The 14,441-nt window shown below is 43.6% G+C and overlaps 2 protein-coding genes and 1 long non-coding RNA gene across 5 annotated transcripts in view; 1 reads left to right on the top strand and 2 right to left on the bottom strand.

The window, feature by feature from the left end:
• The window catches only part of LOC138980145 (uncharacterized), a 431,218-nt gene that overhangs the window by 302,556 nt on the left and 114,221 nt on the right, over positions 1 to 14,441 (bottom strand). The window lies entirely within an intron of this gene.
• On the top strand, positions 2,848 to 12,652 carry LOC138980096 (epithelial membrane protein 1-like). Of its 3 annotated transcripts, none has more exons than XM_070352903.1 (4): positions 2,848 to 2,864; positions 4,642 to 5,273; positions 7,381 to 7,518; positions 11,157 to 12,652. In XM_070352903.1, the coding sequence occupies exons 2-4, from the start codon at positions 5,078 to 5,080 to the stop codon at positions 11,324 to 11,326; spliced, it is 504 nt and encodes a 167-aa protein (XP_070209004.1). In that variant the 5' UTR covers positions 2,848 to 2,864; positions 4,642 to 5,077; the 3' UTR covers positions 11,327 to 12,652. The 3 variants fall into 3 exon arrangements, with proteins under 3 accessions (XP_070209004.1, XP_070209003.1, XP_070209002.1); XM_070352902.1 differs by having other exon boundaries at positions 4,160 to 5,273; XM_070352901.1 differs by lacking the exon at positions 2,848 to 2,864 and having other exon boundaries at positions 2,887 to 5,273.
• LOC138980853 (lens fiber membrane intrinsic protein-like) overlaps positions 14,421 to 14,441 on the bottom strand; it is a 3,867-nt gene continuing 3,846 nt past the window's right edge. The window contains exon 3 of the mRNA XM_070353733.1: positions 14,421 to 14,441. This exon is cut by the window's right edge and continues 458 nt beyond it. The gene's annotated coding sequence lies outside the window, so the exon portion shown is untranslated.

The raw sequence follows: 14,441 nt of genomic DNA, 5'->3' as shown, positions 1-14,441 counted from the left end.
ACACACACACAAACACACACACACACATACATACTCACACAAACTGTCGCACGCGTACATACAGCCACAAATCCAACCACCCCCCCACGCACACACACACACACACACACGCAATCACACACACACATGCAATCACACACGCACACACACGCACATCATTCACGCACATATACACAATAGACAGATACACGATGTTTTTAACTTAATCCACGCGATGCCAATGTTTAGAAAGCAGCATTTCTGTCCCATTGCTTCTTATGCCTGTGGCACAACGCGGGAGGATGCATTTGTTTTGCCAGATCATGCACCTCGCTCAAAGTAATACGGTATTGTGTGCTGTTCCTTATCCGACTGTACTTCCTCAGAAACAATCCATTGTGGTGATGACCCTGCCGTAGTATTGTCACAGTGTTGCAGTTCTGAAAATCCGTCGTCATTGTCATGCGCTAAACTGATTTGGCAGCGACTTCCTCCCACGGGTGTCTGTCGCTGAAGCGATTTTTATCTGGATAATTATTGTTGGCAGATGTGGACAGTCCACTTAGCGAAGAAACTAAGCCCTCAAGCTATTACCAACGCATCGCATCGGTGGCGAGAACATTTGAATATCAAACGCTGTTGAGATAGGACAAGTGAAACTAAATGTGGCAGGTTCGGCATCAGCGTTCCGTTTGTGGGTTGACATACACATCTAAAGTTTGGTCTTCGACACACATTCACAGCTGTCGACACTCTTTGGAACTTTGACCTAAAGCAGTTACCAGTGATTTGTCACTTCTATATCTATATATATATATATACGACTTGTGTCTGTATGTGTGTCTGTGTGTGTGTCTGTGTATCTGTGTCTTCGCGATGCACGGCCAAAGTTCTCGATGGATCTGCTTCAAATTTGGTGGGCTTATTCAGAGAGACCCCGGACACAACCTCATCGATCAGATATTTCAACACGTGCTCTCAGCGCGCAGCGCTGAACCGATTTTGGTTCCACCTCAGCTATTTTGGTTCCACCTCAGCTACCCGGGCCCCCATACCGACACACCAAAGCCAAAGTTCTCGGTGGATCTTTTTCAAATTTGGACACCGTATTCAGCTTCACCCCGGACACAATATCATCGATGAGATATTTCAACACGTGCTGAACCGAATTTGGTTTTTGTGTTCATTTCACCATTATAAGTAACTCTTCCTTATCTTCTCATCTTCTCCATGTTTTCAGCGTTTACCTCCCTCCCTTCCGGCGTTCTGTTACTATTTTTAGAAGGTCACCGCAGACGGTGTCCAGAACGTAAATTGGACCCGTAAATTATCCTCACTGTAAAAGTGCAAAGGTCGAATCAATTTATAGCCACGCGAAAAATACACTGTCATCTATCTCTCTATAGATACGGCTTCTCTGTGTTTGTGTGTGTGCGTGTGTGTGTGTGTGTGTCTCTATGTGAGCAACACCTGTGCATTGTTCAGTTCTGTTTGTGATGTGGTCTGGCGGCTTTTGTGTAATTTTATGTACTGGCCTTCCTTTGTGAAGCCATAACAGTTCAAAAGGGCTTAGAGATAAGCTCTAACTTGCTCAGTCCTGTTTGAGTGGAGTTCGCCTCCAAAGGTGATTAACACGGTTACATTCGTCGACAAGGATGGGACTCGATATGGTCAGGAATGGCATTATGGCCACTGAATCATTTTCGTGCTGTTCCCATTCCACGAATCTGGGAGGGACCTAAGCTTGGCGGGTCCATTGTTCGGACCCGGCGAAGCCGGCGTACGGCTCTAAGTACTTCTTCCCGGCGAAGCCGGCTACCCGGCGAAGCGGGTATTCATTCTAGTATATATATATATACGACTTGTGTCTGTCTGTCTGTCTGTCTGTCTGTCTGTCTGTTCGCGATGCACGGCCAAAGTTCTCGGTGGATCTTTTTCAAATTTGGACACCGTCTTCAGCTACACCCCGGACACAACCTCATCGATGAGATATTTCAACACGTGCTCTCAGCGCGCAGCGCTGTGCGCGCTGAACCGATTTTTGTTTTTTGTTTTTTGTTGTTGTCGGGATCCACTACCAGTAACTCTTCCTTATCTTCTCCAGTGATTTTCAGCCGCGATTATCTCCCTTCCTCCGTGTGGCGTCAATCCATATTCCCGTTACTGGGTTACTATTTTTAGAAGGTCACTGCACGTTACTATTTTTAGAAGGTCTCCAGTGTTTTGCGCGTTTATCTCCTTTCCTTCGTGCCGGGTCCCAGGCGCAGCCTGGTATTCGGCTCTACTTTTTCCCGGCGAAGCCGGTACCCAGCGAAGCGGGTAATCATCTAGTCTATATATATATACGACTAGTGTCTGTCTGTCTGTCTGTCTGTCTGTTCGCGATGCACGGCCAAAGTTCTCGGTGGATCTTTTTCAAATTTGGACACCGTATTCAGCTACACCCCGGACACAACCTCATCGATGAGATATTTCAACACGTGCTCTCAGCGCGCAGCGCTGTGCGCGCTGAACGGATTTTTTGTTTTTTTGTTTTTTGTTTTTTGTCGGGATCCACTACCAGTAACTCTTCCTTATCTTCTCCAGTGTTTTCAGCCGCGATTATCTCCCTTCCTCCGTGTGGCGTCAATCCATATTCCCGTTACTACGTTACTATTTTTAGAAGGTCACTGCACGTTACTATTTTTAGAAGGTCTCCAGTGTTTTGCGCGTTTATCTCCTTTCCTTCGTGCGCCGGCCACCCGGCAAAGCCGGGTCCCAGGCGCAGCCTGGTATTCGGCTCTACTTCTTCCCGGCGAAGCCGGTACCCGGCGAAGCGGGTAATCATCTAGTACGTCATATGCAGATACACTTACCGGCTGTGTGCTGAAAGCTCCATTACTCCCGTGTGAAACTATTCTCATTCATAGTGTTAAAAGCCCTAGCTACAGCCACACTTGCCTTATGTTGAAAGTGATGCAACTTGTCTTCGTGTAAAACGACGCTTTCTAAGTGTTTAAAGCTTTACAATTTCTCTTCGTGTGAAGCTACGCCTGTTTATTGTTCAAGCTATAGCTCTCTCGTGTGAAGCTGCGCCTGCTTATTGTTGAAGCTCTGACAATCTCGTGTGAAACTACGCCTGCTTCTTGTTGAAGCTCTGACAATCTCGTGTGAAACTACGCCTGCTTCTTGTTGAAGCTCTATCACTCTCGTGTGAAGCTACGTCTGCTTCTTGTTGAAGCTCTATCACTCTTGTGTGAAACTACGCCTGCTTATTGTTGAAGCTCTATCTCTCTCATGTGAAACTACGCCTGCTTATTGTTGAAGCTCTATATATCTCTCTCGTGTGAAACTACGCCTGCTAATTGTTGAAGCTCTATGTCTCTCGTGTGAAACTACGCCTGCTTATTGTTGAAGCTCTATATATCACCCTCGTGTGAAACTACGCCTGCTTCTTGTTGAAGCTCTATAGATCTCTCTCTTGTGAAACTACGCCTGCTTATTGTTGAAGCTCTATCAATCTCGTGTGAAACTACGCCTGCTTCTTGTTGAAGCTCTATCTCTCTCGTGTAAAACTACGCCTGCTAATTGTTGAAGCTCTATAGATCTCTCTCGTGTAAAACTACGCCTGCTTATTGTTGAAGCTCTACAGATTTCTCTCGTGTAAAACTACGCCTGCTAATTGTTGAAGCTCTATCATTCTCATGTGAAACTACGCATGCTTATTGTTGAAGCTCTACCTCTCTCGTGTGAAACTACGCCTGCTTATTGTTGAAGCTCTATCACCCTCGTGTGAAACTACGCCTTCTTAATGTTGAAGCTCTAGCTCTCTCATGTGAAATTACGCCTGCTTCTTGTTGAAGCTCTATAGATCTCTCTCTTGTGAAACTACGCCTGCTTCTTGTTGAAGCTCTATCTCTCTCATGTGAAACTACGCCTGCTAATTGTTAAAGCTCTATAGATCTCTCTCGTGTAAAACTACGGCTGCTAATTGTTGAAGCTCTATAGATCTCTCTCGTGTAAAACTACGCCTGCTAATTGTTGAAGCTCTATCACTCTCATGTGAAACTACGCCTGCTTATTGTTCAACTGATCTCTATCTCTCTCGTGTGAAACTACGCCTGGTTATTGTTGAAGCTCTGTTACTCTCGTGTGAAGCTACACCTGCTTATTGTTGAAGCTCTATAGATCTCTCTCGTAGGAAGCTACGCCGTCATACTGTTAATCGCTCTACAAGCACACTTGCTTGGTGTTGAATGTTTTGTCACTTCGTGTGAAACTGCGCCTTCGAACTGTTGAAAGCTTTGCCATTTCTGTTTGTCGGAAAAACTGCGCCTTCGAACTGTTGAAAGTTTTGCCATTTCTGTTTGTGAAAAACTGCGCCTTCGAACTGTTGAAAGCTTTGCCATTTCTGTTCGTGAAAAACTGCGCATTCAAACTGTTGAAAGCTTTGCCATTTGTCTTCGTGTAAAACTGTGCCTTCAAACTGTTGAGAGAGCTTTGTCATTGCTCTTCCTGTAGAACTGCGCCTTCGAACTGTTGTGAGAGCTGTGTCATTTGTCTTCGTTTAAAACTACGCCTGGGACATGTTGAAAACTCTGTCACTTCTGTTCGTGTGAAACTACGCTTTCCAAGTGTTGAATTTTCTATCACTTCTATTCGTGTGAAACTACGCCTTCGAAGTGCTGAATGCTCTGCAATTTCCCTCGTGTGATTAACCTACGCATTTGAAGTGTTGAAAGACTCGTCACTTCTCTTGTGAACAACTGCACCTTGGAAGTTGTGTCGCTCCTCTTCGTGTGAAATTACGCCTTCGAACATGCTGTGAAAACCTCGTGTCACTTGACCTTTTCGCGGTGTGAAGCTGCGTAGGCTACAACTTTGTAGTGTTGAAAGCTCTGTCACGTCACTTGTTTAAACTACAAAACCCACCAATAAATACAGTATATGTCCGATAACATAATATACAATACGACACAATACAATACAATACAATACAATACTGCTTTTCATCTGACTTGTGGGTGAAAAACTGAATTTATGATCAAACTTCGCTACTGCTGAGAGAGCTGTCATTTCCCTCGTGTCGTTTCCCTCCTACACAATCCAAGACAGAGAGATGGGTTTCAAGATGCCACACGTTCTGACTCTGGTTGCCATGGGTGCTGCCAGCATTGCTCTGGTGTTCCAGATTGTGGGCGTGGCCACTGCGTCATGGGTGACAGCTGACAGCGACGTCATTGACGCCAGGTCGGGCCTATGGAAGACCTGCAGTGGTATCTTTGGATGCCTTTCCTATGGCTCTGACGTGCCAGGTACAGTTTGTTGTGTGTGGGAAGGGGACGGGGGCGGTGGGGAGTGATGGGGTGTCTGTGTGTGTGTCTCTGTGTGTGTCTGTGTGAGAGGGGGAGGGTTGTGTGTGTAGTTGTGTTTGTGCGCGCGTGTGTGTGTGTGTGTGTGTGTGTGTGTGTGTGCGTGCGCGCGCGTGTGTGTGTGTTAGTGCGTGTATGTGTGTGTGTGTGTGTGTGTGTGTGTGTGTGTGTGTGTGTGTGTTTAGATATGGTTTGATTCTTTTAGGTTTTTTCACTTGTTCGTGTGTATGATTTAAACATTCACTTCCCCCCTTTTTACAGGGTTGTATGTTTTATTGTTTATTGTAATTCAATCGAGTTGGCGTTTTAATGAAACAGATCCTGTGATTGGTCAGAATGCCCCAACTCATTAAAAATTACCGGTCATTAATTGTCGATAACCACTCGCTAAAAAAGCCATTAACAACCTGCTGGCGAGGCGCATTGATACAACCTCAACTAGTCTCGGTTAGCTTTGAGGGTCATTTTACAAGTAGGAAATATGAAGTACCAACGAAATACCGAGACCATAAGGTATGCGAAGTGATGACGCCGAATACGTGACGTAAGTTGATGCATGAATTCTTTCGGACTACGACAGTCAATTCCAAAGATCGCTTTTGTGATGAAAAGAATTTGTTTTGAGTTTGCTGTCCAGAAACCCGTCAAAAAAGAAGGGAAAATGTATGTGAAAGAAAACAAAACAGGAGGAGAGTGATACGATAGGAATACAGAGACATATTTCTTGGGACTTGACCCTTGCAGGTAGGTGGACTGAAAGCAGTGTGTGAACAGAACAGAACCAATTCTGTCTGTTTACCATCGCATGAAAGCAGGAAAGAGATCGTCGTCAGATTGAATTACAATAACATTAACACGCTTCGCTCCGTCGGGCTTCAATTACCTTTGGTCGGGCGTCAATCCCCGATGAAGACCTCGAAGTTTCAAATGGAAGCATGTTAATGTGTAATTGTTCTTACAATGTGGTTATAGCTCTATGTTTATTGTTTTTTTGTATTGGTTTTTGGCTCACGTAAGTGTAGCCTATGCGATCGTAACTTTGTCTGTCTGTGCGTGCGTGCGTGCGTGCGTCTGTGCGTGTGTATGTCTGTGGTAGAAACTCTAACATTTGAAGACGTCACATCACATTGACGTCACATTATGACGTAAGAGGGTTAGACGTCACGCGAAGGAAGTACTGACAGTCTCGGTCATTATTATTTTGAGCGCGCCGAGACTAGTTGGCAGTCGTGTCCTTGTAAGTAGGCTACATGCAGACAGACAGATCTAGATCTAGTGTCTCGCTTTCTTGCACAGTTTCACCTATGCTCTTTCTCTGTGTGTGTGTGTGTGTGTGTGTGTGTGTGTGTGTGTGTGTGTGTGTGTGTGTGTGTGTGTGTGTGTGTGTGTGTGTGTGTGTGTGTGTGTGTGTGTGTATGTGTGTGTGTGTGACGGAGTGATTGAGTTTGTGTTACTGTTTGTCGATTTCTTACGTGAGCCTTGAAGGCTTCGCCTCTTGTTTAACCATATGTTTTACATATTTTTTGTTACAGGGTTGTACGTTTTATGTTTTACAACTATTTATTCTGCTTATTTATTCTGCTAGCTGTTTGTTTGAACTGTTTGTTGTTTTTACTGGGTGACTAGCTGTTTGTTTCACAGCTATTAGTTTTTACTGAGTGGCAAGCTGAATGTTTCACAACCGTTTATTGTTCTCACAGTTTGGATAGCTGTACTCCTCCGAAAGCGGCGTATGGCTGCCTAAAGGGCGGGGTAAAAACGGTCATACACGTAAAATTCCACTCGTGCATAAACACGAGTGTACGTTGGAGTTTCAGCCCACGAACGCAGAAGAAGAAGAAGAAGGATAGCTGTATGTTTCTCAAATTCTTATATGCCGGCTAGCTGTATGTTCCACAACTGTTTATTTTTCTGACTAGATGGTCAGTTGTTGGTTTCACAACCGTTAATGATGCATTTAGACCAGCTTCCATGTTTCACAACTGTTTAATGCTTTCACAGCAGTTTGTGGCTAGCTGTATGCTTCACACATGTTTTTTTTGCCTTGCAGATTGGATGAACGCTTGCAGAGCGTTTGGTATTCTGGGTATCTTGCTCCTGGTCGTGTGCTGTCTGATGGGTGTCCTGAGCTGTTTCTCAGACAACGACAAGCTACCCTTAATGGCTGCAGTCGTCAGCTTCGCTGCGGGTAAGATCTGGCGATGTACACTAAGCGCAAAAAATTAAGGAACTTTTTTCAGTTGTGTAGCCCATATATATTAAACAACACACACACACACACACACACACACACACACACACACACACACACACACACACACACACACACACACACACACACACAATCTCCCTCTGATCTGGGCTATACCACTGAAACAATATCTTGAACTTGTTGTGTTCAGTGTATGATTACTATCTTAGCCGCAATAATACATGTAAACTATTTTGTCGATCGTCTGTTATGAACGTTTTCTTTGGAGCTGCATGTTTGTTTGTTTTTAACTCGCAAAGCATTCAGATTTTTAAATGAATAAATGATGTTTTCTGCGTCCCTTTACATGTCTTTATGCTTCAGGCAAATAATGCACAGTCTTTCTACTTGTTTCTTCTGAGTGATATGGCTCGGTTATTCCAGTCCGTTGATGATTTACCATTATGTTGTGATATTTGATAAACATAGAGATACTTATTCAGCTGGACAATGTACTACCAGTTAAACAGTGCACTGTTTAACCATAACGAATCACTGCCAATCTAAGCCCACTGATTGTTTGCTAAAAAAAATAAAACAAACCAAGTCAAACACCAAATGTCAGCTCAATCGACTCATACACACAAGACATCTCGGAAAAACAACCAAGCAGACAGATAAACATACATACAGACAGACAGACAGACAGACAGATAAACAGACAGATAAACAGACAGATAAACAGACAGACAGACAGACAGAGAGACAGACAGAGAAGCAGAACGAGACAGAAAGACAGACAGACAGACAGACAGACAGACAGACAAACAGACAGATAAACAGACAGCTAAACAGACAGACAGACAGACAGACAGACAGACAGACAGACAGACAGACAGCTAAACAGACAGCTAAACAGACAGCTAAACAGACATACAGACAGACAGATACACAGACAGACAGACAGACAGCTAAACAGACAGCCAAACAGACAGACAGACAGACAGACAGACAGACAGGAAGACAGATAGGAAGACAGACAGACAGACAGACAGATACACAGACAGACAGACAGACAGACAGACAGACAGGAAGACAGACAGACAGACAGACAGACAGAGTGAAGCCTATACACCCTCGAACATAGGGGGGGGGGGGGGGGTACTCCCACAGTAGTCAGTGAACCCTACCTCTCTCTGACACTCACTCAGTCGCTCGCTCATTCACTCACCACCTCTCCCCACGCACGTACTCTTCACCCACCAAAGAAAAAACCGTCTGACTGACTGACTATTTGACTTGTACGTCCTCCTAGGACCAATAATATGGCCTATCTTGGGACAGGTATGGTTAAAATGCTATGTGGGGGAGGGGGCGGTGGGGGTGGGGGTGGGGGGGGTGAGGACAGAACACTAGACAAACGTACAAACAAAGAACACATAGAACCGGTGTTGTTATTCCGGGACCTGTTGTTGCGGTATTTCATATGAAGCTGATGTTGACGTTTTTGTTGGAAGTCGTTAGATTAACAGCTATTGTGTTTTCAGCGTAGCAATAGGGTCCGATATTTAGACGAGACAAGTATAATGCCGACGAGTCGAAGACGAGTCGCATTATACTTTTTCGAGTCTAAATATCGGACCCTATTGCTACGCTGAAAACACAATAGCGATTATATAGCTGTTCTGACCTTGATTTGTTGTTCCAAACTTACATAATGACAGTTTTTGCGTCGATGCGTTGATCTCAGGTTTTGATAGCAGACGCAGTTTCTTATGTGCATTAGTTTTGCGCAGGCGCCAGACTGACTTTGGAAAAAAAACTCGATTTGACAACACAGCTTTTTATTAGTTCATTCGTATACAACAAAAAGAAGTTTAATTTTTTTTTAATTTTGAACAAGACTACTTATGAAGAAGACCAAAACACAACATCAACGGAAAACTAGAAACAACTGAAGAACTAGGATGCAACAAGGGGAGGAGAAGAGAACAGCTAATCCGTACAACGCGAGCAGACGGCAGCGCAGTTTTCAGTTTGGGTGAATGGCATTTATACTTGTCTCGTCATGAAGCGAATGTTTCAACCTCAGTTATAAACGACTACATGAATGTTAGTGCCATGGGTTGTATATCAATACTTCAGAGGGGAAGTGGGGTATTTAATTTAGTGTGGAGTTGCGAGATAAGAAAAGCCGAATAGGAAAGTTTGTGTCAGTCGGCAACTGAGCTCACACAGGCACACAAAACGGCTGTTCCGTTGTACTCCCCTGTTTGTACTACATCTTTCAACTTTGGGCATTTTGTGGTGTTTAGGGACAGAACATAATTGGTTTAGTCCTGTTTCATCGGGAAGTTAGCAGAAAAGGGTATGCTATCGACATTTGTAAAGCTGAAAAACATTCCCGAGAAGAATTTCAAGTTGTCAGTGTATGCCGCTGTTGTCGATTGAAATATGATCGTGTGGTACAGATGGGTAAACCGGAACCATGCGTCTTTGTTATTGCCAATATGCTTTTGGATATTGGCAGAAACGGCCGACTTCCGTAGCATTATGCTTTGATGATCGGAAACGGGATGTGTGAGACCATCCAATCACAACCCCCGAATTCCCCCACGTGTCCATCAGAATAGCTATATTAGTTTATGTTGGATATGGTCGGATTTAAATGAATATCTTGGGGTGAAGAGTTTTTGTGTTCGTATGTGCTTTTATTATATATATATATTATAATCTGTGATATTTGTTTTAAGCCTAAAAAACTAGAAAAAGGTAACTGCCTGATCTAGCAAGTACATGAAAACATGGAAACCTGAGGGGAAAAAAACCACCACTATTTAAATCTCTAACTAGACAAACAACAAAGATGAATAACTAGCTTGCTAAATATATCAGGCTTGGGGAGGTAGGTGGCAAGTATGTGCTTTTGTCTTGTTTGCCTTTAGCTATGATTTTGAGTTTTAAGCGCTTTGGTTGTGGAGATGGAGGGGTGGGTGGGGGGTGGGGCGAGAGAGAGAGAGTAATTGTGCGCAAAACACCGAACAGTTCGAGATCAGATGAATTTCGGAAATAACTCTGTCGGATATTTCTTTTCTTTATTTGGTGTTTAACGTCGTTTTCAACCACGAAGGTTATAACTTATATCGCGACGATCTGTCGGATATGTATGGGTTGTGAAGGAATAACTTTCCCACGTAACATTATCGGGCAGTTAAAAGCAAAGGGGGGTGGGGGTGGGGGACAGGGTGGGTGGGGGGGGGGTGTTCAGGAAACACCTGTGGATTATTTGTTTCACTAACAGGAAGAGTCACGTGTGGTTATGTCTGTAATACGCGTTTAGGGAACACGTGCGGATTATTTGTTTCACTAAAAGCAAGAGTCGCGTGGGAAATTTACATTTTGTCTCGTGATCATGACATTATTCGCCAGTTACTGGAAGAGAGCGTGTATCTGAAACATGTGTTGATAAAACAGATGTGGATTATTTGTCACAATCAAAGCAAGGGTACGGGTATTCACTCTTACACAACCCATGCAGGAGTTATTTACCAACATCGTCTATTGTGTAAACGAGAAGTGGATTAAACTAGATTTTGTTCTCGCTCATTGCGTACACATGCACCGCTATTTTGCAGGTCTTTGCGTCCTCATCGAGTTCGCCCTGTACGCAGACAAGGTTGACATCGGTGCAGGCTTCAAGTATGGGTACTCCTTCGCTCTCACCGTCACTGCTTGTATCCTCGCTGTTGTAGCTGGCATCTGCTTCATCCTCTCGAGAAGGAGAGGCTACTCAGGCTTAGGCTAACAAACAAGAAATTGTCAGCTTGATTAGGCTAAACAAAATTATATGTTGGTTTAGGGTAACATGACCACACACACAAAATATCGTTAGGTCGGGGTTTTTTTTTAATGTTTATTTTTAATTTTTTTTAATTCTCAGTATAGTTTGCACAATGTGCGAGAGGTTGTTTTTGTTTTTTGTTTTTTTTTAAGAAATGAAAACAAAGTTTTAGGGTCAGCGGGAAAAGATAGGGTCGGTCGGGTTACCTTAAAGTAAACCAACATATATTTTTGTTTGGCCTTACGATTCTATAGGTGGGATTTTCTCTCTCTCTCTCTCTCTCTCTCTCTCTCTCTCTCTCTCTCTCTCTCTCTCTCTCTCTCTCTCTCTCTCTCTCTCTCTCTCTCTCTCTCTCTCTCTCTCTCTCTTTCTCTCTCTCTCTCTCTCTCTCTCTCTCTCTCTCTCTCTCTCTCTCTCTCTCTCTCTCTCTCTCTCTCTCTCTCTCTCTCTCTCTCTCTCTCTCTCTCTCTCTCTCTCTCTCTCTCTCTCTCTCTCTCTCTCTCTCTCTCTCACACACAGATTATTACATCACAGATTATTGTTCAACCATCTGGGACTCTGCCAGTGCTAATATTTTAAAACCATTGTATAGTTTACATAGGCGAGCGCTGAAACTAATTTTACTTAAACAATCCAGTCTTGTATTTGATGATTATTAGAAACTTAAGATTCTCCCATTAAAAGAAAGATTTAAACTAAATGAAGGCGTACTCCTTCACAAAATACTTTCTGGCTGTTCACCACGAACTTTCGTTGCAAACTTTAAAGTCAAACCAAACCGAAAGTTTAACGTCCCAATTCCAAGGATAGATCTCTTCAAATCAAGCTTAGCCTATTCTGGTAGCGTCCTGTGGAATTCTCTCCCGGAATTTGTGAGAGTCCCAATGAGTTTCAATACTTTCAAAAAACACCTTTCACTGTATTAAATGTTAAATTACGAAAAATCACAGTGATGGTAGACTTCGTTTAGTTATATTTTCATTTGTCCAAAGCATCAGTGTTCATTATATCCACACAAAAACACTCAAAGCTTTAAGAACACATTTACTCATGCATGTGTATTTAGCATTGTTTTCACCACGTTACATATACGACGCTTTATATTTGTGTATAATATGTAATGTGTAAATATTCATATGTTGTTGTTTTTCTCTGCCTTTTTTTCTACGTTATTATCCGTGTAAATATGTGATTAGATTATTCCCCTCTCTGGGCGAGGGCTGGTTGAAAAAAAGCACGTTGTATTGCTTATGCCACAACCCTCGAAAAATAAAATTTGATTTGATTTGATTTGATTTGACTCTCTCTCTCTCTCTCTCTCTCTCTCTCTCTCTCTCTCTCTCTCTCTCTCTCTCTCTCTCTCTCTCTCTCTCTCTCTCTCTCTCTCTCTCTCTCTCTCTCTCTGTCTGTATCCCACCACTTGTTTGCTCGTGTGTGTGTGTGTGTGTGTGTGTGTGTGTGTGTGTGTGTGTGTGTGTGTGTGTCTGTCTGTCTGTCGGTCTGTCTGTGTTTGTGCCTGTGTGCGTGCGCGTATGTGCGTGCAAGCGTGCGTGCGTGCGTGCGGGCGTGCGCGCGCGAGCTTCGCGTGCGTGTGTGTGGCTTGCCTATGCTTGTTCACGTGCGATCGTGCTTGTGTGTGCGTGCGTATATTTGTGTGCGTATATTGACATGCGTGCGTGACTGCGTGCATACGTGTGTCGTGGGGGACGGTAGGTGATGCGTGCCCGCAGATACTCTGTCTGCGCTTACACCTGTCCTAATGGTCCGGATACCTTTTGTTTGTGTAATAATTGCTAGACTTGTGTACAACTTACTCATAACGAAAGCTAGTTCGTCTAGCTAGGTCTCAAATCTGTGTGTTCAGTAAGGTTGTTGAGATATTCCCTTTGCAAAGACCAAGGGCGACTGTTTAAATCGCATTGTAATACAGTGAAACCCCCTTTTAAGACCCCCCCCTCCCCTCCCCCCCCCCCCCCCCCCCCGGGTCTCTCGAACCAAAAACAGTGCGAGGGGATATTTTTACTTTGCAATTCACAATATTAACAGCTATTGTGTTTTCAGCGTAGCAATAGGGTCCGATATTTAGACGAGACAAGTATAATGCCGACGAGTCGAAGACGAGTCGCATTATACTTGTTCGAGTCTAAATATCAGACCCTATTGCTACGCTGAAAACACAATAGCGATTATATAGCTGTTATGACCTTGATTTGTTGTTCCAAACTTACAAAATGACAGTTTTTGCGTCGACTGCGTTGATCTCAGGTTTTGATAGCAGACAAACTTCTTGCGCGCATCATGTTCGCGCAGACATGCACACCGCTACACGCTTTCTGACTTTGGAAGAAAAACTGACTCCAAGTGCATTCGACTTCACAACACAGTTGTTGAAACAGCTTTTTAAGTTGTCAGTGTATGCTGTTGTCGATAGAAACATCGCCGTGGTACAGATGTGTAAACCGGAACCATGCGTCGGCCATTTCTCTCAATATGCTTTTGGATATTGAGAAAAATGGCCGACTTCCGCAGCATTATGCTTTGATGATAGGAAGAGACCATCCAATCACAGCCCCCGAATTCCCCCACGTGTTCATTAGAATAGCTATATACTCCGATTTCTCAGATATGATCAACACCTCTTCTGCTCGGGTTTTGATCCAGCCTGGACGTGAAAACTGCAAAGTCATAAGCGTGTATAGATGTATTTGACTACTGTGTGTTTGGTGTTTGCTTATTGGTTTGTTTGATTTTTTTGTTTTATTTTTTATTTTTTAATTCGCATTCCTTTGAAAGTTTGTTCTGGTTTAGTCGTCTAAAGAACCTATCTGTATCACCAGCGACTGGCACACATGAAAAGAAAACGTGCATCATTAATGCACATCCGTGCGCACGCACGCACACACACACACACACACACACACACACACACACACACACACACACACATACACACATGCACCCACACCCACACACACACACACACACACATGCACGCACGTACGCACACACACACACACACACACACACACACACACACACACTAAAGTAACAAACAATGATATGACATAATATATAATAC

The sequence above is a fragment of the Littorina saxatilis genome, linkage group LG11 (genome assembly GCF_037325665.1).
Source record: "Littorina saxatilis isolate snail1 linkage group LG11, US_GU_Lsax_2.0, whole genome shotgun sequence".
Lineage (NCBI taxonomy): Eukaryota > Metazoa > Mollusca > Gastropoda > Littorinimorpha > Littorinidae > Littorina > Littorina saxatilis.
Note: the sequence above shows the minus strand (reverse complement) of the source record. Positions and strands in the feature narration are given on the sequence as shown.

Excerpts from the sequence above, each read along its gene's own strand:
- LOC138980096 (XM_070352903.1), top strand. The coding sequence starts at position 5,078 with ATGGGTTTCAAGATGCCACACGTTCTGACTCTGGTTGCCATGGGTGCT. Across the intron at positions 5,274-7,380 it reads CTATGGCTCTGACGTGCCAG|ATTGGATGAACGCTTGCAGA; the intron begins GTACAGTTTGTT and ends TTTGCCTTGCAG. Across the intron at positions 7,519-11,156 it reads AGTCGTCAGCTTCGCTGCGG|GTCTTTGCGTCCTCATCGAG; the intron begins GTAAGATCTGGC and ends GCTATTTTGCAG.